A 25,535-nucleotide genomic window follows, 5' to 3' on the forward strand; every position below is an offset into this window, starting at 1 on the left:
ATTATGTTCTCGTAGCACCTTGCTCACACCTATCCCCTGGAACACACTGTAAGTCTATGACCATTGAGGATCGCCACTGTTGCCAAGTGAAATGGGAGCCCAGGACTCCAGTTCACATACTCCAGGTCACCCCCTGATCTACCATCTACTGCCTACAGACTGTTCTCCTGAATCGTCACTTTAATCTTCCTCAATAAATCTGGTTATAGCTATGTACTTGGAGGTGTAGTGGTCTGTATCGAGTGAATTGTCAGTTTGGGAGAATGGAGTGTTGCATGACACACATACTATAAATAGAACTTCCTTAACCACCTCTGTCCAATCACAACCCTCTTCCTGGTGTCTGTCCAACACAACACTGTGTACAACCAGGAATGTTCCCACTCAAAAGCACAAACAATTCTAGAGCAACGAAAGTAAGTATCATTCGGCTAGTGTGTGCACCACAATGGCAGCAGCCATGGACTCAATCAGTTGTTCAATATGTCTGGATCTACTGAAGGATCCGGTGACTATTCCCTGTGGACACAGCTACTGTATGGGCTGTATTAAGGACTGCTGGGATCAGGATTATGTGATGGGTTTTCTGATCAGCTGCCCCCAGTGCAGACAGACCTTCATCCCAAGGCCTGTTCTGAAGAAAAGCACCATGCTAGCAGAATTGGTGGAGAATCTGAAGAAGACAGGACTCCAAGCTGGTACCCCTGCTCACCATTATGCTGGACCTGGAGATGTTGCGTGTGATGTCTGCACTGGGAGAAAACTCAAAGCGGTCAAGTCCTGTCTGGTGTGTCTGGCCTCTTACTGTGAGACTCACCTCCAGCCTCACTATGAATCTCCTACCTTTAAGAAGCACAAGCTGGTCAAAGCCTCCACACAACTAGAGGAGAAGATCTGCTCTCATCATGACAAACTGGTGGAGATTTACTGCCATACTGATCAGCAGTTTATCTGTTATCTGTGTACAATGGATAAACATAAAGGCCATGATACAGTCTCAGCTGAATCAGAAAGAACTGAGAGACAGGTATTGACAAACTATAATTCCGCTCATTCAGAGTATCACTGTGAAAATACCATTCATTGCTGAACATTAGTCACTACTGTACAACATAGCTTTGAAAAGGAAGTCAGCCAACACCCAATAATCTAGCTGTGCTAATATACACACTCATGTGATGTTACCTTTACTGAGACCTGAATAGTTGCATTGGCTCTTTCAGCTAATGCCTAGGCTTTGGCTTAGCAGGCTAATGCTATTTTCTGGCACGCAGGAGATCTGTGATCGAACACGATCGGTCACACTCATACAGACTCACACAGACACGCGCATGCCTTTTCCATATTGCATAGACTTTGACCTATCATAAAGTTTGATCTGTTCTCATTAAGACAGAATCACTTGTACAAATGAACCATGGAATTACATGTGTTTTCCTGCAGAGCCAGGTGGGGGGAAAACAACAGAAATCCAAACAGAGAATCCAGGATAAAGAGAATGAGATGCAAGAGGTGAGACAGGCTGTGTATTTACTCAAGGTGAGTGTTGTTAACCATTTACATGTATTTACTTAGCAGTTAGCGCTCTAAAGTGACTTATTCCTGGAGCCTGTGAGGAGCACAGTGCTCGGATATGTTCCAATCCTATTGAGCCCCTCTGTAGGGAGCATGTTGCTGGGGTTCTGATGAGAGCTGAATGAATGGGCTGGTTAAAATGCAACCCCTCCTCTCTTTCGGGTTGTCCTAACAGTGCTCTGCAGAGACAGCGGTGAAGAACAGTGAGAGGATCTTTGCTGAACTGATCCAGTCCATTGAGAGAAGGCGCTCTGAGGTGAAAGAGCTGATCAGAGCCCTGGAGAAGGCTGAAGTGAGTCGAGCTGAAGGACTGCTGAAGCAACTGGACCAGGAGATGGCTGAGCTGAGGAGGAGAGAGGGCGAGTTGGAGAAGCTTTCAAACACAGAAGACAACATTCAATTCCTCCAGGTGATATCAGTGACTCTCTGTCCCCAGCATCAGGTGTTACTGCTGAAAATTATTTTTTTAAACTTTCACAGCAATAATCTTGTTCCTGTTTTCTAATCTTTTTTGTTTCGTGCATCTGTAGAGTTTCCAGTCTCTCTATGTCCCTCTTGGATCTAAGGCCTTACCCAGCATCACTTTCAATCAACACGTCTCCTTTGAGCATATAAGGAAATCAGTCTCTGGGCTGAAAAGTCAAGTTGAAAAGATCTGCTCTGGGGAAATTGCGAACATCTATGTAAAAAGTAGGTAACATACAGTATTAGGTCAGTATATGCGATGCAAGTTAGGGCTCGATTGAATCCATAGAGCAGATAATCTGCGTTGTAGCGAGCTTGATATTTAAAGGTCATTTCCGATTGAGCCGACACATGCAGCGTTTACTGTGAATGCAGTCTCCACGAACTCGGTACCATTGCCTTTAAATGCCATTCACGCTAGAACGCAGATATTCCACGCTACGGAATTAATCGAGACCCTATCTGCCACTTAGTAAGTTCAGTACATTTGGTGAACTTTATGGTTGAATGTTTGTTCTCAATGGAGAACCTTTTTCAGTTACTTATCCCATTGACTTGCTGTAATGTTTATGTCATGATCAGTGTACACAAGTGATACTTGATTTCCTGTTGTTTCCATAGTGACAAAAGTCCACATTGTTCGACCTTCTGAGCCCCGTTGTCTTCCGTCATTTGGCACAACTCTGTCTGGACTGTCAGTTGGAGGACTAGCATCACATTGGAATGACACCACCTGTCAGAAGACGAGGCCTGAACCCAAGACCAGAGAGGAGTTCTTGGAATGTGAGGAAAGAACATACTGTACATACACGTGTACAAAAACACACACACACATGCATACGCATGCGGACACAAACATGCACACATACATTTCACCTGTTGTTTTGTCTTCTCCTCAGATTCCTGTCAGCTCACATTGGATCCCAACACAGCACATAAAGAGCTGCGTCTGTCTGAGGGGAACAGAAAGGTGACATGGAGTGATAACGACCAGCTTTATCCTGACCATCCAGACAGATTTACCACACGCCCCCAGGTGTTGTGTAGAGAGGGTCTGTCTGGAGCCTGCTACTGGGAGGTAGAGTGGACCGGGGTGGAGGTTTGTATAGCTGTCTCATATAGGGATAAGCAGGAGAGGACATAATGAGTGGTTAAGAAGCAGTAATCAGTCCTGGTGTTTGGAGTGTGGTGCCTCTAGCTGCTACTTCTATCACAATGATAAACAGACTGACATACCAGTCCCTCGCTCCACCAGAGTAGTAGGAATGTACTTGGATCACAAGGCAGGAACTCTGTCCTTCTACAGTGTCTTTGACACAATGACCCTCCTCCACAGAGTCCAGACCAATTTCACTCAACCCCTTTATCCTGGGTTCTATGTCACTACCTCTCTCAAGATACTGACACCGACTCAGTGATGAGTTACAGTTAGTTACAGTGATACATTTAGAATAAAGACAAGCAAAAGGGTCAGAATAGTGACTGGAAAGATCCATATTATAAGATTAAGAAGTATTACCAAGTTTAAATAAATGTGCACATAAATTATCGTGATTCTATTGCCTTAGTGCATTTTTCTAAAATGGGTTTTGTATAAAACTCCCACTTCCACAGTCAGCATGAGCCCTCTACCAGAGAGGAACAGAGGCAGGTACGGTTAATATAAATACCTTGTCTTTATACCGTGGCATGTATTCACGGACGGCAATGGTAGCCAGGCTTCCCCATATGCTTAAAATAAATGTCTCATTCATCTCTCTGTGTGTTAATAATTTTCCATCTATTCGCAAGGGGCTGAATCTCACCGAAAAATAATTTGAGTGAGGGAAACAGTGCCCCTCTGTCTCAGTATGTTTTGCCCAAAATAGTATAACATGTTGCCGCCGTAGCATTTGATTGATCGATGCCAGCAAGCATGTGGCCTTCCTTGATAAAAATATGATAAAATAATTTGCCAATCAGCATTGAGATGTGCTGAACTCTGGGTTGTCCTGGTGCAGTAAAACGCCCCCCAAGGGAGGGTAGTTAATATTTGGCTTCACACCATTTAAATCACCTAATTTTCACGAAAACGTGTCTGTTTCTGGTCTGCTTGTGTTGATGTCTTGCAGTAGCTAGCTTGCTAAATCGTCCCTTTCCTAAGCCGTGGATGGAGATGGGGATTTGGAATTGTGGTTTTGGCTTAATTCTCTGTACAGGTCAATGATTATGATCTAACCAAAAATGAAAAGGTTGTGCCACCGGCCTTTTTTAGCTAGGTAGCCTCTGACAACAAAAACAAAAAGTGTTCTGTATGACAGAGTCATAGACTGTTTTGCCAACATGAAAGATAGGAGGATGGTATTGGCATTCAACTAGTCTACAAGAAGGGTGAACACGCAGACATATATACACACACACACACACACACACACACACACACAAATCAGTACCATGGACAGCCACATGATATTTAGCAACATTGATTGGACTAAATTGTTTTGATATCATTAAGTTTGTTTTCAGTGTATTAAACTAAGCATAAATAGCCTTATTGATTTGATGATTTGATGATTGAAATGGTGCTGGAATAGCAGAGGCGGTGCTCCTGTTGTGTTTGTGCTGACTTGTGGTAACTCCGTGATTCTAAATCAGTAGTTGTTTAGTGAACTGTCGAAAACATTAACTTGCTTGACCATACTGCAGATATAACTGTTTGTTACAGCTTTGTGGGCTTCACCGGCACAGCCAGAAGAGGACTGGCCACACCTCATTGCCTGGTTCCTCTCTAGGTTTCTTCCTAGGTTTTGGCCTTTCTAGGGAGTTTTTCCTAGCCACCGTGCTTCTACACCTGCATTGCTTGCTGTTTGGGGTTTTAGGCTGGGTTTCTGTACAGCACTTTGATATATCAGCTGATGTAAGAAGGGCTATATAAATACATTTGATTTGATTTGATGTTGCTCTTCGGTTTTGTAATGAAACAAACGTACGTGTAGTTGAATTTATTCCGCCACTGTGTGACTGTTGTCTTTTTGTTGTCACGGCCTTATTGTATATCATGGTGGCATATGAACAAATGGGTTATAGAGCAAACAACACTATCATCACAACAGGTTGTAATATGGCTTTTTTACTGGCTTGGCTTCCTCAGTGATTTTACCCACACACCACTACTGTCTTTATATCACAAACAGTATACTACATTACTATTACTATCACAAACAGTATTACTACATTACTATTACTATCACAAACAGTCTACTACATTACTATTACTATCACAAACAGTCTACTATATTACTATTACTATCACAAACAGCATTACTATTACTATCACAAACAGTCTACTACATTACTATTACTATCACAAACAGTATTACTACATTACTATTACTATCACAAACCGTCTACTACATTACTATTACTATCACAAACAGTATTACTACATTACTATTACTATCACAAACAGTCTACTACATTACTATTACTATCACAAACAGTCTACTACATTACTATTACTATCACAAACAGTCTACTACATTACTATTACTATCACAAACAGTATTACTATTACTATCACAAACAGTCTACTACATTACTATTACTATCACAAACAGTATTACTACATTACTATTACTATCACAAACAGTATTACTACATTACTATTACTATCACAAACAGTCTACTACATTACTATTACTATCACAAACAGTATTACTACATTACTATTACTATCACAAACAGTCTACTACATTACTATTACTATCACAAACAGTCTACTACATTACTATTACTATCACAAACAGTATTACTACATTACTATTACTATCACAAACAGTATTACTACATTACTATTACTATCACAAACAGTCTACTACATTACTATTACTATCACAAACAGTATTACTACATTACTATTACTATCACAAACAGTCTACTACATTACTATCACAAACAGTCTACTACATTACTATCACAAACAGTATACTACATTACTATTACTATCACAAACAGTATACTACATTACTATTACTATCACAAACAGTATACTACATTACTATTACTATCACAAACAGTATACTACATTACTATTACTATCACAAACAGTATACTACATTACTATTACTATCAAAAACAGTATTGCTACATTACTATTAATATCACAAACAGTATTACTACATTACTATTAATATCACAAACAGTATTGCTACATTCAATAATCTTATTTTCGGAGCATTAATACCAGTTACTTTGATATTTGGATCAACTTCTCTGGGACCGTTACAAGCATCAAATTATCATAGACAGATGGGATCCTTATAGATGGAAGACACTACCTATTGTTGACAACCTGTATACTCCTATACTAGAGCGGTCCCCATGTTATGTTACATTGCTATAAAATTACAAGATTGTTACATTGTAATCATAAATACTCTCTTTGTAGTTTCTCATTTGCACCGACTAATGTGTTTGATACAATTCAAACATATGATCAGTGTTAGGCATGAATAAAACCCCGTCTTTGAGAATAAGTTGAAATAGTAATAGAATTAAAATTATTATTCTGTTTTTCACATTTTGTAAAAACATACTTTACCATAAATTAGTGCTTAATATTTCAGTAAAACTGATATTTTCACAATATGTATTTAAACAAGCAGCCATAAATCTGTGCTGTATTGTTCAGGTCAGATTTGTGTTGATCGTTTAGTCCACCAGGTGGCAAACTATGCATAGTTTACGAGACTACAGTAAGGTAGGCAGAGCACTGGTGTTTGGAGTAGTACAGAGCTAGGATTTACACCTAATCCCAATCGCATCTCTCATCATTTTAAAGGTAATGAGATAAATGCACATAGGATTATCAATTAAGGACATGCATACACCAAGCAGAGTATAGTGCTGCTATTAATTGAGGACAGTAAGATACAGTAGTTACCATTCTGCCTGATTTAAAAAAAGATACGTGGTTTAATAAACTATGATCACATGAAACAAATTATAAGCGCTGGATTAATAACTCTACCTACATGTACATATTATCTCAACTAACCGGTACAACTATTATCTCAACTAACCGGTACATTGACTCTGTACTGGTACCCCCCTGTTTATAGTCTCGCTATTGTTATTTTACTGCTGCTCTTTAATTACTTGTTACTTTTATTTCTTATTCTTATCCATATTTTTTTAAACTGTATTGTTGGTAAGCACTCGTGAGTAAGCATTTCACTGTAACGTCTACCTACACCTGTTGTATTCGGCGCATGTGATTAATACAATTTGATTTGATTTGATCAGCTTTGCATCTGGATTTGTGGATTTTCTCCCATTCATCCTTGCAGATTTTCTCAAGCTCTGTTAAATTAGATGGGGAGTAGCGATGAACAGCAATCTCCAAGTCTTCCCAGAGATGTTCAGCGGAATTCAAGTCTGGGCTTTGGCTTGTTTTAAAGTCATTCCAGTATTGCTTTGGCTGTATGCTTGGGGTCATTGTCCTGCTGGAATGTAGATCTTCTGCCTAGTCTAAGGTTGTTTGCACTATGGAGCAGGTTTTTAATCGAGGATTTGCCTGTAATTGGCTCCATTTATTGTTCCCTCTATCCTTACCAGTCTCCCAGTCCCTGCCGCTGAAAAGCATCCCCATAGCATAATGCTGCCACCACCATGCTTCACGGTAGAGATGGTTTTTGATGGGTAATGAGCTGTGCCTTTTTTCCTTCAGTCATAGCGCTTTGCATTCAGGTCAAAGAGTAAAATGTTTTTGTTCATCAGACCACAGAATCTTTTGCCTTATGTTCTCAGAGTCTTTCACGTGTCTTCTTACAAACTCCAGGCGTGCTGTCATGTGCCTTTTTCTCAGGAGTGGCTTCCATCTGCCCACCCTACCATAAAGCCCAGATTGGTGAAGTGATGTAGAAACAGTTGTCCTTCTGGCAGGTTCTCCCATCTCAGCCAAGGAACTATGTAGTTCCTTCACAGTGGTCATTGTGTTCTTGGTAACTTCCCTGACCAAGGACCTTCTTGCCCAGTGGCTCAGTTTGGTTGGACAACTAGCTCAAATTTTTTTCCATTTCCCAATGATGGAGACCACTGTGCACTTGGAAACTTTCAACATTCTAGAAATGGTTAAGTACCCTGATATATGTCTCATCACAATTCTATATTGGAGATCTACAGACAGGTCCTTGGACTTCATGTTATAGTTTCTGCTGTGACATGCACTGTCCCAGAAACACACTGGGACCTTATATAGACAGGTGTGTTTCTTTCTAAATCATGTCCAAACAATTGACATAGCCACAGATGGACTCCAATCAAGTTGTACTGACATCCCAAGGATGATCAAGGGAATTGAATGCACCGAGCTCAATTTGGAATGTCGTAGCAAAGGGGTGTGTATACTTAAGTAAAGGAGATATTTATGTATTTCATTTTCAATAAATGTGCAAAAATGTCTAAAAACTTTTTCACTTTGTCATCATGGGGTGTTGTGTGTAGATGGGTGAGATTTTCTTTTTTTTAATCAAATTTGAATTCAGGTTGTAACACAAAAGAAATATGGAATAAGTCAATGTCAGTACATACACATGGGGGTTTTGCTTTATACATTTCTTTAAAACCAGGTTTGCTGTTGACTTGCACTGTATGAAATGGAATGTAGTTCCAGGCATTTATGTCTCTGTATAGTTTTGTTGAACTTGGCAAGTCAGTTAAGAACTAATTCTTTTTTTCAATGGCGGCCACAGGGGAACAAGGGCCTTGCTCAGGGGCAGAACGACAGATTTTTACCTTATCAGCTCAGGTATTCGATGTAGCAACCTTTCAACCTCTCAAACCACTAGACTACCTGCCGCCCCCAAAATAATACTATACGTTTCCTTGAATTTGTTCTGGACCTGGGGACTGTGAAAAGATCTTGTGGGGAGTTGTGTGAGGAGGTGTGTGTGACAGAACTGTGGGGTAAGTTGACTATGCAAACCATTTGGAATTTTCAACACATTAATTTTTCTTATAAAAAGAAGAAGTGATGCTGTCTGTCTTTCTTATTTTCTTAGCCAGCAGAGACTGGCATGCATAGTGTAGTACTGATATTGGCTCTGATCACAATGAAGAGCAAATCGTGCCGCTCTGTTCTGTGCCAGCTGCAGCTTAACTAGTTCCTTCTTTGCAGCACTTGACCATATGACCAGAGGATAATCAAGAGGAGATCAAACTAGAGCCTGCAGGACTTGACCATATGATCAGAGGATAATCAAGAGGAGATCAAACTAGAGCCTGCAGTACTTGACCATATGACCAGAGGATAATCAAGAGGAGATCAAACTAGAGCCTGCAGGACTTGACCATATGACCAGTGTCACGCCTTGGTCTTAGTATTTTGTGTTTTCTTTCTTTATTTGGTCAGGCCAGGGTGTGACATGGGTTTATTTTGTGGTGTGTTTTTGTATTGGGGTTTTAGTAGGTATTGGGATTGTGGTTGAGTAGGGTTGTCTAGCATAGTCTATGGCTGCCTGAGGCGGTTCTCAATCAGAGTCAGATGATTCTCGTTGTCTCTGATTGGGAACCATATTTAGGTAGCCTGGGTTTCACTGTGTGTTTGTGGGTGATTGTTCCTGTCTTTGTGTTTGTTGTCACAAGATAGGCTGTATAGGTTTTCACGTTCCGTTTGTTGTTTTGTAGATTTAGTTATTTCATGTATCGTTCATCTTCCATTAAAGAACATGAGTAACCACCACGCTGCATTTTGGTCTGACTCTCCTTTGACGGAAGAAAGCCGTTACAACCAGAGGATAATCAAGAGGAGATCAAACTAGAGCCTGCAGGACTTTACCATATGACCAGAGGATAATCAAGAGGAGATCAAACTAGGGCCTGCAGGACTTTACCATATGACCAGAGGATAATCAAGAGGAGATCAAACTAGGGCCTGCAGGACTTTACCATATGACCAGAGGATAATCAAGAGGAGATCAAACTAGGGCCTGCAGGACTTGCTTTGTGGAGTCAAAAAAAACATCTAAGTTGTTAAAACTTAGATGTTTTTTTTGACTCCACAAACCACATTACTTGGTGTTAAACCAAGTAATTCAGTCTCCTCAACTTGCTCAACAGCTACAACAATCATTACCGGATTCAGCTGGTGTATAGAACTCAGGGAATTATTTGTACCAAATACAATGCTTTAAATTATGGGTTAAAACTTTATATAGTATTCTTCTGTATTTACAAAATCTCAATTGCATGGCTTAGTCTTTTGGTCTCTTAAATGAAGAATACACATTATTGAAACATTCAAACCAGCACTTCAGAAATGCACTTTGGTGAAAAACAGACTAAAATGAAAAATAATTATAATTTTAATTGAAAGGTACATACATTCTATTTTGCGACTATATTATAACGTGTTTGGAAGAGTTTTAGTTTCCAGGAATGGGATCATAGAGGTCATATTACCCAACTGTTCAAAAGCTTCAAAAGCTAGAGCCAGATTCGGAGGAAGAAAACAGTGTATGTGAGGTGTGCACGTCTACCACTTTGTGTAGCCATTAGCGACGTTACTAATGAAAAGTCTCTGGTAGATGGGAACGCTTCCCCAAAAACCTTCTCAATTACAGTAAATGTCAGCTACAAAGTAGCTTATGTTAGCTGGCAGAATGATATCTGGCAAAATACAATTTAAAAACATTACAATACATTCATAACAGATTTCACAACACACTAAGTGAGTGCCTCAGGCCCCTACTCCACTACCACATACAGTACCAGTCAGAAGTTTGGACATACCTACTCATTCAAGGGTTTTTCTTGATTGATTTGTACTATTTTCTAGATTGTAGAATAATAGTGAAGACATCAAAACTAGGAAATAGCACATATGGAACTATGTAGTTACCCAAAAAGTGTTAAACAAATCCAAACATATTTTATATTCTTCAAAGAAGCCAGCCTTTGACTTGGTGTCAGCGTTGCACACTCTTGGTATGCTCTCAACCAGCTTCACCTGGAATGCTTTTCCAACAGTCTTGAAGGAGTTCCCACATATGCTGAGCACTTGTTGGCTGCTTTTCCTTCACTCTGTGGTCCAACTCATCCCAAACCATCTCAATTGGGTTGAGATTGAGTGATTGTGAAGCCAGATCATCTGATGCAGCACTCTATCAATCTCCTTCTTGGTCAAATAGCCTTTACACAGCTTGAAGGTGTGTTGGGTCATTGTCCTGTTGAAAGACAAATGATAGCCCCACTAAGCGCAAACCAGATGGGTTGGTGTATCGCTGCAGAATGCTTTGGTAGCCATGCTGGTTAATTGTGCCTTGAATTCTAAATAAATCACAGACAGTGTCACCAGCAAAGCACCATCACACCTCCTCCTCCATGCTTCATGGTGGGAACCACACATGCGGAGATCATCCATTCACCTACTCTCTATCTCACAAAGACACGGCTGTTGGAACCAAAAATCTCAAATTTGTATTCATCAGACAAAGGACAGATTTCCTCCAGTCTAATGTCCATTGCTCAGGTTTCTTGGCCCAAGCAAGTCTCTTCTTATTGATGTCCTTTAGTAGTGCTTTCTTTGCAGCAATTCGACCGTAAAGGCCTGACTCATGCAGTCTCCTCTGAACAGTTGATGTTGAGATATGCCTGTTACTTGGACTCTGAAGCATTTATTTGGGCTGCAATTTCTGAGGCTGGTAACTTTAATGAACTTATCATCCGCAACAGAGGTAACTCTGGGTCTTCCTTTCCTGTGGCTGTCCTCATGAGAGTCAGTTTCATCATAGCGCTTGATGGTTTTTGCGACTGCACTTGAAGAAACTTTCAAAGTTCTTAAAATGTTCCGGATTGACTGACCTTCATGTCTTAAAGTAACTAGACTAACATGTTGTCCATCCAGTCATAGATGTAGGATCAGAGTTAACATAGTGTGTTGTATTGGGATTGTGCCACAGAGCATTATGGGGGTTCTATGTGTTGAGAAGCTTGGTGACATTGTTGGATAGAGATTACGAGTGAAGAGTGATTAGTATTTTTGGGACATTATTCAATCCAAATTAGTTTTTTGAAATTATAGGAGATGGAGGAGGTACATTCTACATTTTTTTCTGGGGTTTAGATCTTTATTTTTGTGTCCAGTTAGTGCAATTTATTTAAATGTGTCTTGCTAACATCAGTAGCAAGCTAGCTATCCGACGCGAGTGAACTTTTCCCTGGTATTTATTTAGCAAAGATGATAACACATAATCACTCACACAAGCAAAAACTCATGACATAAATGTTGCAGCAGCCTAGGCTACACCTAAACATTAGAAATCTGACATGCTGTATGGGATGAAAACAATACTATTTTTCCATCTGATCAACTGTAGGCTACTAATAAGAGCAGCTGCATACAGCCTATGCACCCTGTCCATCTGGTCTGGGTGACTAATTAGTAACGTTATGTGAATGTGATCAAATTGGGCTAGGATCTAGGATGCCTATATATTTTTTATCCAAAATGATCACCTGGAATGAATCAATCAACATAATAGTGATGGCAGCCTAGCCTTTTTTTAAAGGCCTACAGTTGCAAAGGCCTGCATGACGCAAACATGCATAAAGCAAGCTCAGCCCTGTGAGTTAAATTGTCTAGCAGTTGTTGTCTATGTGTCTGGGTAGAGGAAATCCCCCCCTAATCTAGTCTAAATGGGTTGGCAGTTAGTCTAGTGGTTAGAGTGTTGAACTAGTAACTGAAAGGTTGTGAGATCAAATCCCCGAGCTGACAAGGTCAAATCTGTCGTTCTGCCCCTGAACAACGCAGTTAACCCATTGTTCCTAGGCTGTCATTGAAAATAAGAATTTGTTCTTAACTGACTTGCCTAGTTAAATAAATATAATTAATATGACCAAATATAAGGTAGCTGCAGTTTGAAAGGGTTCATTCCCCCCCAATGCCAGGAGTTTTTTGTCTGGAGTAAAAAAAACAAACATGTGACTTGATTAGGAAAAACTGGTCCCATCATAACCCATATAAAAGCTTTTTCCAACTGATTAATCACTGTCATACCTTATAGGGTGCAGAATTTTTCCTAGTTAGGTTAACATATAAGGAAAAACTCCAGGCCCCAGGAAGTAAAAATTGCCCCACCACTCTGGAGCCACCAGTCTGCTTGCAGTTGTCAGTTATCGTCAGGTACAGTGGGGCAAAAAAGTATTTAGTCAGCCACCAATTGTGCACGTTCTCCCACTTAAAAAGATGAGAGAGTCCTGTAATTTTCATCATAGGTACATTTAAACTATGACAGACAAAATGAGATTTTTTTTCCCAGAAAATCACATTGTAGGATTTTTAATGAATGTATTTGCAAATTATGGTAGAAAATAAGTATTTGGTCAATAACAAAAGTTTATCTCAATGCTTTGTTATATACCCTTTGTTGGCAATGACAGAGGTCAAACATTTTCTGTAAGTCTTCACAAGGTTTTCACACACTGTTGCTGGTATTTTGGCCCATTCCTCCATGCAGATCTCCTCTAGAGCAGGCTGTTGCTGGGCAACACAGACTTTCAACTCCCTCCAAAGATTTTCTATGGGGTTGATATCTGGAGACTGGCTACCCAAATGCTCTCTAGCAAACTTCAGACGGGCCTGGACATGTACTTGCTTAAGCAGGGGGACACGTCTGGCACTGCAGGATTTGAGTCCCTGGCGGCGGAGTGTGTTACTGATGGTAGGCTTTGTTACTTTGGTCCCAGCTCTCTGCAAGTCATTCACTAGGTCCCCCCGTGTGGTTCTGGGATTTTTGCTCACCGTTCTTGTGATCATTTTGACCCCACGGGGTGAGATCTTGCGTGGAGCCCCAGATCGAGGGAGATTATCAATATCCTAATAATTGCTCCCACAGTTGATTTCTTCAAACCAAGCTGCTTACCTATTGCAGATTCAGTCTTCCCAGCCTGGTGCAGGTCTACAATTTTGTTTCTGGTGTCCTTTGACAGCTCTTTGGTCTTGGCCATAGTGGAGTTTGGAGTGTGACTGTTTGAGGTTGTGGACAGGTGTCTTTTATACTGATAACATTTTCAAACAGGTGCCATTAATACAGGTAACGAGTGGAGGACAGAGGAGCCTCTTAAAGAAGAAGTTACAGGTCTGTGAGAGCCAGAAATCTTGCTTGTTTGTAGGTGACCAAATACTTATTTTCCATCATAATTTGCAAATAAATTCATAAAAAATCCTACAATGTGATTTTCTGGATTTTCTTTTCTCATTTTGTCTGTCATGGTTGAATAGTGTACCTATGATGTAAATTACAGGCCTCTCTCATCTTTTTAAGTGGGAGAACATGCACAATTGGTGGCTGACTAAATACTTTTTTGCCCCACTGTATGTAGATGATCAGGGCTTTATTCAGGAACGTTTCTAGTAGGTTAACTGCCTTGTTCAGGGGCAGAACGACAGATTTTGACCTCGTCACCTCTGGGATTCAATCTTGCAACCTTTCGGGTTACTAGGCCAACAGTCTAACCACCAGGCTACCTGCCACCTTGAGAGAAGGTACTCTGAGGTGAAGGAGCTGGTCAGATCCCGGGGGAAGGCTGAAGTGAGTCGGGATGAAGGACTGTTGAAGCAACTGGACCAGGAGATGGCTGAGCTGAGGAGGAGAGACGCCAAGCTGGAGCAGCTCTCAAACACAGAAGACAACATCCAATTCCCCCAGGTGACATCAAGGGTTCTCTGTCCACAGCATCAGTTGTTACTGCTGAAATTGAAATGTTTGTATTTCTCATCTTTTCTCTGTTTTTCTGATTTGTCTTTGTAGAGTTTCCAGTCTTTCTATGTCCCTCTGTTACCCAGCATCACTGTCAACCAACACGTCTTCTTTGAGGATGTAAAGAAATCAGTCTCTGAGCTGAAAAGTCAAGTTAAAAAGATCTGCTCTGGGAGTATTGCTAAGATCTCTGTAAAAAGTTGGTAACTTATCTGGTCATTGATATTACTAAACCAAGTACCTAAACATCTTTCAACTATTGAGCCTATTGAATTACTGTAATGTTTATGTCATGATCAGTATTGAACTGTGATATTTCATTTCCTATGTTTCCATAGTTACAAAAGTCCACATAGTTCGATCTTCTGAGCCCCGTTGTCTTCCGTCATTTGGCACGACTGTCAGTTGGTGGATTAGCATCACATTGGAATGACACCACCTGTCAGTAGACGAGGCCTGAACCCAAGACCAGAGAGGAGTCTTGGAATGTGAGGAAAGAACTTATTGTACAATGCACTTTAATATACTACACACACAAACACCTGGATGCACACATACATTTCACCTGTTGTTTTGTCTTCCTCCTTAGATTCCTGTCAGCTCACATTGGATCCCAACACAGCACATAAAATGCTGTGTCTGTCTGAGGGGAACAGAAAGGTGACATGGAGTGATAACGACCAGCTTTATCCTGACCATCCAGACAGATTTACCACATGCCCCCAGGTGTTGTGTAGAGAGGGTCTGTCTGGAGCCTGCTACTGGGAGGTGGAGTGGAGCAGAGGGGTTTATATAGCTGTCTCATATAAAGGGATCAGCAGGAGAGGAAATTATGAGTGGTTTGGAGGCAGTAATCAGGCCTGGTGTTTAGAATGTGGTGCCTCTCGCGGCACTTTCTACCACAATGGTATACTGACTGCCATGTGCGTCCCCCTTTCCACCAGAGTAGAAGTGTACCTGGACCACAGGGCAGGAACTCTGTCTTTCTACAGTGTCTCTGACACAATGACCCTCCTCCACAGAGTCCAGACCCCATTCACTGAACCCCTCTATCCTGGGTTCTTTGTTGATAGATCTGTGAAAATAATGACATCAACACAGTGATAAAGGCCAGGATTCAATCTGAGCACTCTAGTCAACAATGCAGCTTCTGGGTCAATCATTATAGTAAAATATTTCCATTGATAGGTCAATTCCCTTCCCATGATTTTACTGTAGTCACATAGTGTTACCTCACTGTGATTCAGTTATGGTTTTATTGATCATGGATGGATCGACAGATTATAATCATATTGTATTTCGGTCAAATTAATATTTTCACAATGATGTACTTAAACAAGCAGCAATGAATCTGAGCTGTTTAGTTCAGTTCAGATTTGTGTTGATCGTTTAGTCCACCAGGTGGCAAACTATGCATAGTTTACGAGAATATCTTAATGTAGGCAGAGCACTGCAGTTACAATGTCTTTGAAGTGCAGGGCTAGGATTTAAACCTAATCTCAATTTCATCTCTCATCAATTTAAAGGTAATGATATAAATTAGGATGATCATTTAGACATGCATACAATATTCAGAGTAGTGCTGCTATAAATTGACGACAATTAGATACAGTAGTTACCATTCTGACAGATTTTTTTTTAAAGATACGTGGTTTAAACTATGATTAGGAATTATTGGCCTAAAGAATCATTTGAAAAAAAAATACTTAGTGCTGGATAGCTAGGTTTTCAATTACACTTGTTCTTCAACGTATTACTACTGACATTGTGTTTTCAGATGTATGTTTAGAAGTGATATACCGATATCCAGTCATCAATGTTATGAAATGTCTCTCCAGTCTACAGATGGCTGAAAACTGCAAAGATGGCTGCAGCCAGATATGCCTGGAATTGCAGACACCCAGTCAAACGTTTTGAGTTAAAACTATCTACAAAATTCTTCTGTGTTTACAAAAGCTCAATTCCATGGCTTGTTCTCTTGGTCTCCTATAGGAAGAATTCACATAAATGAAATAATCAAACCCGTGGTGAAAAACAGAATAAAATAAATACACTTCATTTGGACGATATGATTGTATCTGCAGTGAAATAATGAGTGAAAAGGAAATACAATCCATAATCCAGATTTTTTTTCTGAATACTTGTACACCACATTACCTAACATGACTACAAAGGACGCAGAGGAACACGCAAACCATGCAAATGAACCCATCAACCCATTCCATCATCCCGACCGCGCACTTGGGACAAGACTGCCATTGTCTCAGAACCCAGCCACCGTCCACCCCCATTCCCACTCCAAGCTCCCTGCACACTTCAAGGAGAAACAAGGAGACTGTTGGTGACCTAAAAGTAACTGCCAGTGAAGAGAAGGCTTGGGCCCATTGTTTCAAGAAGTCGCATACACCACTATTGTAAAGGCCCCCCCCCCCTAATGATTCATGTAATTGTGTTCATGTCCTCAAGTTGGACAGGGGTTCTCATCCAGCCGCATGCACACAATATCTTTGTTGTCTCATATTACATCCAGTATTCTGCAACAGGACTATGTTAGGTTTTTATAAGGCTTTCTGAGTCGCCATCCACTACTACATGACTGGAGAATAGGAAGCGAGTCTCACACACACATCACATTCAAGTGTCCACACACACATGCACGCACACATACACACACACCATCTCAATAGACTGTGTAGTAGTGTGATGAAAGTGTGTGGTAAAAGACTCTAAAAATGATGTTTGAGGGATTCTCTTTCATGCAAGGAGCTATAGCCCAAACCAAGAGCTTCTGAACATGGACCCCTAGGAGATGAGTCAGTGGTGGGGGGCTATGGTTAGATATGGGTCAGTGAACTGGAGGCAGGGATTTTTATATCCCATTCTCATTGGTTCCAATAGTGTCCAATTGTCATACCTTTGTAACATTCATATTAAGAATATGTTTAAAAATATAAGAGTTGTGGTGGTATACCTTTAATGTAGCATATTTACCATACATTTTGATGTCTATTTGATCCATACATTTTGAGGTTTATAATGTATTGTCTTTGTTGAGGCATCACTTTACTTTATGAAGACATTAGGCTAATCCTGTAACTACACTTTCAATACTTATTCCACTTTGTAGGCTGGGTACTCTGTTATAACATCTGTCAAGTGTTAACGTGTACAACGCAAACAGATGACCATCATATAAATGATATGGCCATATTCACTGCACATAATGACAAGAAAAGATTGAATGGGAGTGACGTAACTTGACGGAAGTAGCCTACCTCACGGAGAGGGAGTGAGTGGCTCGCCTATGTGGGAGTGAACGAGAGAAAGCAGAGTTTGCAGACAACCCTTGGATATGAAGACCCTACTGGAACTGACTGCATGACCAAGCGTCGCTGAAATCGTCTGCAGAGAAGCCACAAAGTAACCTGCGCTGTTCAATTCTTAGAAATCTTCTTCCTTGTGCGTATGTTTCTTTTTGTCTTTTAAGAGCAGCCTTGCAAATGATTTCTCTTCCGTCTTTCTGGAACTGTGTAGTAAATGTCAGAGTATTGAACCCCAGAACGGATAACTATAACTTAATCAACAACTTCGTTTTTCCAGATAAATACACAATATCGATTGACGCAAGCGATTGAAACTCTCGGACGCTCATGTTGACGTGAGGGTCAGCTGAAAGGATATCCAAAACTTATTACTGTTCGGTCTTGTTCCAATGGATTCCTGAAAGGGGGCGTACCATAAGCAAGGAGAACCAGACAATTGCGCGCCGATCATGCTACAACATGGACGCATTATACTGTAAAGTTGACTTGCTACTGGAACTCGAAATGCATGTGATAGAATAAGAATGGCATTATTTATTTGATCTGATTAGATATGTGTATGTTTTAATCATTTTGTTCAAGAAAACAGTATTTCCACTTTATTTTATTTGAGGCTATATGCCATTCGGAAATACTGTTGGATTTCATGTATATATATTTTTTGCAGGGCTGGAACAAGTGTTGCTATGCAAGTAATGCGCTGTAGCAATATGTTAGAGATGCAATTTATCGTCTGATACCATATCTAATTTTAGGGGATATCTTGTAGGTCGTCTCAACCAACCATTGGAAATGTATTCTGCTTAAACAGCTTGCTGGGTATTAGGCTATAGCACCATGATGGCAAACGATAATCCTTATAACAGTCGCTTTATTGTTGAAAAATACATACATCACAAACTGTTGAAGAAGGGATTTGTATGGGAATTTTATCCAGAAAACGATTCCCCAAATAATGGTTTTGGGGAGCCCTCTCCCCCTAACTCCCCTGAAGTTTTTGCACGGAGGTCCCAACCCTCCGCCGAAGGCGTGGACACTGACTCTCCGCTCCAAAACAGGATCCCGCAACCGGACCGACATGCCCGGCTCCATAGGGTGCTGCGCGAGGCGGGGGACGAGATTGAAATAATGTATCAGCGGGACTTTGCAGAGATGTCGGGGCAGTTGCATTTTACGCCCAGTACGGCACAGAGAAGGTTTACTGCTGTTATAGAGGAGCTCTTCAGCGACGGTGTAAACTGGGGTCGGATTGTGGCTTTCTTTGAATTTGGAGGGACAATGTGCGTGGAGAGCGTCAACCGGGAGATGACGTCCCAGGTAGACAACATTGCCCATTGGATGACAGAGTACCTGAACGGACCCCTGCAGAACTGGATCCAGGAGAATGGTGACTGGGTATGTCTGTTAATAAATCATTCCACATTTGCTCAGCCTCTATCCACCTATCGCACCTTTGCATCAGTTGCAAATACAATCACTTCTCATCAGTGCCAAGTGCATAAATATACAGCGTATGAATCCCTTCAGGTCTGCATGCACCCTACCCTACTATTTTGATTGACCAAAAATCTGTCTACTAACACATGTCCACCACCATTGTCTAACATTTGGGACTATATTTCAGCCAACCCTGTTATCATGACTAGGGCAGTAGCCTAACCCTACATGGACAATGATTGATTTGTTGTCTGTTTCCGGGGTCCTTATATCTCCTGGCCAATATTTCAGTCAATCTAGGGAAACCCTACCCTATCCCTATTCTGACTGAAGGTCAAGCACACACACTCAGAAAGCCCACACTGAATTATCTTGACTGCATACCACTCTGTCATTAGTTCACCAGATGTTTGGAAACGCCTGACTTCCTTTCTCTCCCCCAACATCTGTGGTTTGAGTGGAACTGCTACACAGTATGATGTCTCTGAGGAGAAAATTGGCTTGTTTCCGCAATTCAAGTTTGAATGAATGAACACAGCGTTTCCCTATTTAGAATCCACATCAAATGGAGAAAAAAAGCCTTCCCTCTTTTAGCCTCTGCTCTTAGTTCATTAAATCCCATCCGTCTGCTTTACCGCATCGCTCTAGCATTGAATAATTTAAGTCTGAAATTGGAACAGGCACACCATGCTTTCATACCCACCAATCCTGGTGTAATAGATGTCTAGGTTGTAATAATAACAACCACACTCCTTATTTTGTTAATTTACTCCTCTGTCATTTATTTACATATTTGCAACATGAGCAAAGGAACTGGTCAAACAGAGAACATTGGTTACAGGGACTTAACATTTTAATTTGGGGTGAAGTGAATTGAAATGTCATGATATTGATGGGGAAATTTTACTGGCTCTTCATGTCCTCTATACTTGACCCATCACTTGACCTGTCACCGTAGTTGGGGTGGAGTGCATGGTTTCCAAGACACAGGCAGATCTTTCCAGACAAGCAGATACTGTATGCATAGACTGCTATATAAAGGGAGAGTGGAGGTGGTAGCTGTCTGGACTGAGCATCAACTGGAGCAGAATAAATGGCAGAGGCCAAAGGCTTCCCGCACCAACTCCAGGACAGCTAGGGAAATCACATTCTCATTGTATAGTTATGTGGTGTTGTCCCCAGAAACAAGAAGAACTGTGTGGACGTGTGCATGTTTGTGTGTCTTTATAATATATTATTGCATAGCTGTAGTAATTTCTCCTCGTTCCATCAGAAAACTATTAGGAAGCAGTCAGCACTGAGGTACTTTTCAAATTAAATCTAAGTTTATTGGTCGCGTATACAGATTTGCAGATGTTATCGCAGGTACAGTGAAATGATTGTGTTTCCAATAGTTCCAATAGTTAGTTCCACTATCTCCAATAGTGCAGTAATACCTAGCAATAAAAAAATAAAAAGCAATACAAAAAGAATCCAGAAAAATGAAGAAATATCAGAACGAGTGTTACGCGTGCTCCATCTCCGGCCTCTAGGTCACCAGGCTGCTCGTTATGGTGCACACCTGTCACCATCGTTACGCGCACCTGCACGTCATCAGACTGACCTGGCCTCCATCACTTCCCTGATTACCTTCCCTATATAATTTATGTCACTCCCTTTGGTTCCTTCCCAAGGTGTCATTGTTTCTTGTTTGTGTGCTGTGTTTCTTGTTTTGTATTATGTACCGTTTATTTTATTAACACTCCCTGAACTTGCTTCCCGACTCTCAGCGCACATTGTTACAGAATGATGCCTCATCTAAGGGAAGCATCAGGGAGTGTTTTTTTTGTTTCGGTGAGAATGACGTCGGGTCCAGGAGCCGCTATAGGCTGTCATGCCTCAGACAGATCAGCAGGTTCCCCTGCCCTCCGCCGGATCGCCAGGCTCCCCTGCTACAGCCGGCTCGTCGGGCTTTCATGCCTTCACCGGCTCGTCAGGCTCTCATGCATCAGCCAGATCGCCAGGCTCCCCTGCCTCAGCCGGTCTGTCAGGTTTCCGCGCATCAGCAGGGGTGACCGGTCTGCTCCTGATCCACGGGATTGTCCCTTTGGTTGACGTCCTGCAGTGGAGCCGAACGCGCCGGGGAGGGAGTACCGTCACGTATGCTCTCTCCGGTGCTCTAGGTCGCCCTGCTCCCACGTCTCAGCTGGACTGATCCTGATCCCCGGGATCTTCATTTTGTTCGGTGTCCTGCGGCTGGAGCCGTGCGGCTGGAGCCGTGCGTCATGGAGGGGGTACTGTCACATGTGCTCCCTCTCCGGCCTCTAGGTCACCAGGCTGCTCGTTATGCCGCACACCTGTCACCATCGTTATGCACACCTGCGTGCCATCAGACTCACCTGGACTCCATCACTACCCTATATATGTCACTCCCTTTGGTTCCTTCCCCAGGCGTCATTGTTTCTGTTTCTTGTCTGTGTGCTGTCAGTGTTTCTTGTTTTGTATTATGTTCTGTTTATTAAAACACTCACTCCCTGAACTTGCTTCCCGACTCTCAGCGCACATCGTTACAACAAGAAATGTCAGAGACCGGAATATATACTGTACAGTTGAAGTTGGAAGTTTACATACACTTAGGTTGGAGTCATTAAAACTAGTTTTTCAACCACTCCACAAATTTCTTGTTAACAAACTATAGTTTTTGCAAGTCGGTTAGGACATCTACTTTGTAAATGACACAATACATTTTTCCAACAATTGTTTACATACAGTGAATTATAAGTGAAATAATCTGTATCACAATTCCAGTGGGTCAGAAGTTTACATACACTAAGTTGACTGTGCCTTTAAACACGAACGCCGCCCACTCCCCCAGCCGGTCCTGGCAATAAGGCCTCAGAAACCTACCCACTTCCTGGTTAATGACCATAATAATGATCCACAATGACCAAGATCGTGGTGTTACCCTGTGAAGGTGGAAGATTGGTTATAAAATCCACCGACAGGTGTGACAACAACCGTTGTGGAACGGGTAAGGGTTGTAACTTACCTCTGGGTAGGTGTCTAGGAGCCTTGCACTGGGCGCACACTGAGCACGAGGAAACATAAACCCTCACGTCCTTAACTAAAGTGGGCCACCAGTACCTCCCACTAAGACAGCGCACCATCAGACCGACCCCAGGATGACCAGAGGAGGGTGACGTGTGTGCCCAATCGATCAGCCGATCGCGGACTGCAGACGGAAAGTACAGACGCCCAGCTGGACAATGAGGGGGAACGGGCTCTGCACGTGACGCCCGCTCAATGTCCGCGTCCAGCTCCCACACTACCGGCGCCACCAAACACGAGGCTGGGAGTATGGGAGTGGAATCCATGGACCGCTCCTCTGTCATACAGCTGTGACAGTGTGTCTATCTTAACTTTCTGGGAGCCTGGTCTGTAAGAGAGGGTAAACACTAAACGGGTGAAAAACATGGCTCACCTTGGCTGGCGAGGATTCATTCTCCTCGCCGCCCGGATGTACTCCAGATTGCGGGGGTCAGTCCAGATGAGAAAGGGGTGTTTAGCCCCCTCAAGCCAATGTCTCCACACCTTTAAAGCCTTAACGACAGCCAACAGCTCACGGTCCCTCACATCATAGATTCGCTCCGCCGGGCTGAGTTTCTTAGAGAAGAAGGCACATGGGCGGAGTTTTGGTGGCGTACCCGAGCCCTGAGAGAGCGCAGCTCCTATCCCAGCCTCGGAAGCGTCCACCTCCACTATGAACGCCAAAGAGGGATCCGGATGGGCCAACACAGGAGCCAAGGTAAACAGAGCCTTCAGGTGCCTAAAAGCCCCGTCCGCCTCAGCCGACCACTGCAAGCACACCGGGCCCCCCTTCAGCAGTGAGGTAATGGGAGCAGCTACCTGACCAAAACCCCGGATAAACCTCCGGTAGTAGTTGGCAAACCCTAAGAATCGCTGCGCCTCCTTCACCGTGGTAGGAGTCGGCCAATTACGCACGACTGCAATGTGGTCACTCTCCATCTCCACTCTTGATGCCCTAGGAAGGAGACGGACTGTTGGAAGAACAGGCATTTCTCAGCCTTGACGTACAGGTCATGCTCCAACAGGCGCACCAGGGACACATGCTCGGCACGTGTAGCGGAGTATATCAGAATGTCATCAATATACACCACTACACCCTGCCCGTGCAGGTCCTTGAAAATCTTGTCTACAAAGGATTGGAAGACTGATGGAGCATTCATCAACCCGTACGGCATGACAAGGTACTCATAATGCCCCGAGGTGGTACTAAATACCGTCTTCCACTCGTCTCCCTCTCGGTACGCACTCCGGAGATCCAGTTTAGTGAAGGAGCACAAGCCGTGCATTGACTCAATCGCCGCGGCGATAAGAGTTATCGGGTAACTGTACCTCACCGTGATTTGGTTTAGACCTCGATAATCAATGCATGGGTGCAGACCTCCATCCTTCTTCTTCTTCACAAAAAAGAAAGTCGAGGAGACAGGTGAAATGGAGGACCGAATGTACCCCTGACGCAGGGATTCGGAGACATATGTCTCCATAGCAACCGTCTTCGCTTGCGACAGTGGATACACGACTCCTGGGAAGTGCAGTGTCTACCAGGAGATCAATCGCACAGTCCCCCCGTTGATGGGGTGGTAATTGAGTCGCCTTTGTTTTTACAGAAGGCGAGAGCCAAATCGGCATATTCTGGGGGAATGCGAACGGTGGAGACCTGGTCTGGACTTTCCACCGTAGTAGTACCAACGGAAACCCCTAACACCTACCGGAGCACTCTTGTGAACACCCCGTGAGAGCCCTCTGTGGCCAAGAAACAGTGGGGTTATGATAAGCTAACCAGGGTAGGCCTAGCACCACGAGGTAGGCCTAGCACCGCGAGAGGCCAGCAGGTTGTCCAGCCGGATAATTAGGTCCACCAGCTCGTCGAAGGTGAGGGTGGTGTCTCTGCAGGCCAGCTCCTGACAGACGTCCTCGCGCAGACTGCAGCGTTAATGGTCGATCAGGGCTCTGTTGCTCCATCCCGCGGGGGCAGCCAAGGTACTAAACTCCAGGGCAAACTCCTGGGCGCTCCTCGTCTCCTGCCTCAGATGATAGTGATGCTCACCCGCCACTCTGCCCTCGGGTGGGTGGTCGAAGTCTGCCCGGAATCGGCGGATGAACACCTCAAAATGGTCCAACGTCGCATCTTCCCCTCCACACACGGCGCTGGACCACTCCATAGCTCTCCCGGTGAGGCACGAGATGAGGGCGAAACCCTTCTCACGGTCTGATGGAGCTGGTTGGACCGTGGCCAGATAAAGGTTTAATTAGAGGAGGAAACCCTGGCCACGCTTAGAATAGACCCCGGTTGTGCAGGTGGAGGCACTGGAAGAACTCCCTGTCTCTCCCAGCAGTCCATATTCTGGACAACGCGATCCATGGCGACGCCCAGCCGCTTCTCCGTATGCTCCTGGACGCGTTCCTCCACCTCCATATCCGGTGTACTTTCTCCTGCTGACTTCATATTTAGCGTCAGAGATTCTGTCATGTCGTGTGTGTAGGTGGCAGGGAAGTCAGGCGCAGGAGAATCAAACGTGGTATAATGGAGTAGTTTAATAACGTAAAACACACTCCAAAACCAAAGTACATAATCAAATAAAACGTGGGTTCAAGAACCCGTCGCACACCAATCCATAAATCACGAGCATAACAAGAAACAATCTCTGACAAGGACATGAGGGAAAACAGAGGGTTAAATACACAACAATTAATGAATGGGATTGGAACCAGGTGTGTAGGAAGACGAGACCAAACCAATGGAAAATGAAACATGGATCAATGATGGCTAGAAGACCGCCCGAACAAGGAGAGGCATCGACTTCGTTAGAAGTCGTAACAATAATGACCATCGTTATGTTTGGAGGAAAACGGGGGAGGCTTGCAAGCCGAAGAACACCATCCCAACCGTGAAGCATGGGGGTGGCAGCACCATGTTGTGGGGGTGCTTTGCTGC

The 25,535-nt window shown here is 42.8% G+C and overlaps 3 protein-coding genes across 5 annotated transcripts in view; all 3 read left to right on the top strand.

Annotated features, from left to right (window-relative positions):
* The first annotated feature begins 403 nt into the window (after positions 1-403).
* On the top strand, positions 404-9,442 carry LOC109899301 (E3 ubiquitin/ISG15 ligase TRIM25-like). 2 transcript variants are annotated; one of them, XM_031836257.1, is made up of 7 exons: positions 404-1,027; positions 1,444-1,539; positions 1,751-1,984; positions 2,106-2,265; positions 2,662-2,823; positions 2,940-3,139; positions 9,197-9,442. In XM_031836257.1, exons 1-7 carry the CDS (start codon positions 449-451, stop codon positions 9,209-9,211), a joined length of 1,446 nt encoding a protein of 481 aa, XP_031692117.1. In that variant the 5' UTR covers positions 404-448; the 3' UTR covers positions 9,212-9,442. The 2 variants fall into 2 exon arrangements, with proteins under 2 accessions (XP_031692117.1, XP_031692116.1); XM_031836256.1 differs by lacking the exon at positions 9,197-9,442 and having other exon boundaries at positions 2,940-3,299.
* Positions 9,443-12,714: 3,272 nt separating this feature from the next.
* Positions 12,715-15,881, top strand: LOC109900158 (stonustoxin subunit beta-like). Its single transcript, XM_031835019.1, has 4 exons — positions 12,715-12,718; positions 14,521-14,726; positions 14,829-14,976; positions 15,367-15,881. Exons 1-4 carry the CDS (start codon positions 12,715-12,717, stop codon positions 15,879-15,881), a joined length of 873 nt encoding a protein of 290 aa, XP_031690879.1.
* A 2,195-nt stretch (positions 15,882-18,076) lies between these two features.
* Positions 18,077-25,535, top strand: part of LOC109899300 (apoptosis regulator Bcl-2-like) — a 72,750-nt gene continuing 65,291 nt past the window's right edge. Inside the window, exons 1-2 of one of the 2 annotated variants that reach the window (XM_020494394.2) lie at positions 18,077-18,236; positions 18,378-19,495. In XM_020494394.2, coding sequence (XP_020349983.1) covers positions 18,938-19,495 — 558 coding nt within the window. In that variant the 5' untranslated portion in view covers positions 18,077-18,236; positions 18,378-18,937. The remainder of the gene's footprint in view (positions 18,237-18,377; positions 19,496-25,535) is intronic. The other variant, XM_031836258.1, reaches the window with a different exon arrangement.

The sequence above is a fragment of the Oncorhynchus kisutch genome, linkage group LG11 (assembly GCF_002021735.2).
Source record: "Oncorhynchus kisutch isolate 150728-3 linkage group LG11, Okis_V2, whole genome shotgun sequence".
Classification (NCBI taxonomy): Eukaryota; Metazoa; Chordata; class Actinopteri; order Salmoniformes; family Salmonidae; genus Oncorhynchus; species Oncorhynchus kisutch.

Bases quoted from the DNA above. Each gene is read 5' to 3' on its own strand.
- LOC109900158 (XM_031835019.1), top strand. The intron at 14,727-14,828 runs GTGACATCAAGG...TTGTCTTTGTAG, and splicing joins ACAACATCCAATTCCCCCAG to AGTTTCCAGTCTTTCTATGT. The intron at 14,977-15,366 runs GTTGGTAACTTA...CTTCCTCCTTAG, and splicing joins TGCTAAGATCTCTGTAAAAA to ATTCCTGTCAGCTCACATTG.
- LOC109899301 (XM_031836256.1), top strand. From the start codon at position 449: ATGGCAGCAGCCATGGACTCAATCAGTTGTTCAATATGTCTGGATCTA. The intron at 1,028-1,443 runs GTATTGACAAAC...GTTTTCCTGCAG, and splicing joins CAGAAAGAACTGAGAGACAG to AGCCAGGTGGGGGGAAAACA. The intron at 2,824-2,939 runs GTGAGGAAAGAA...TCTTCTCCTCAG, and splicing joins CAGAGAGGAGTTCTTGGAAT to ATTCCTGTCAGCTCACATTG.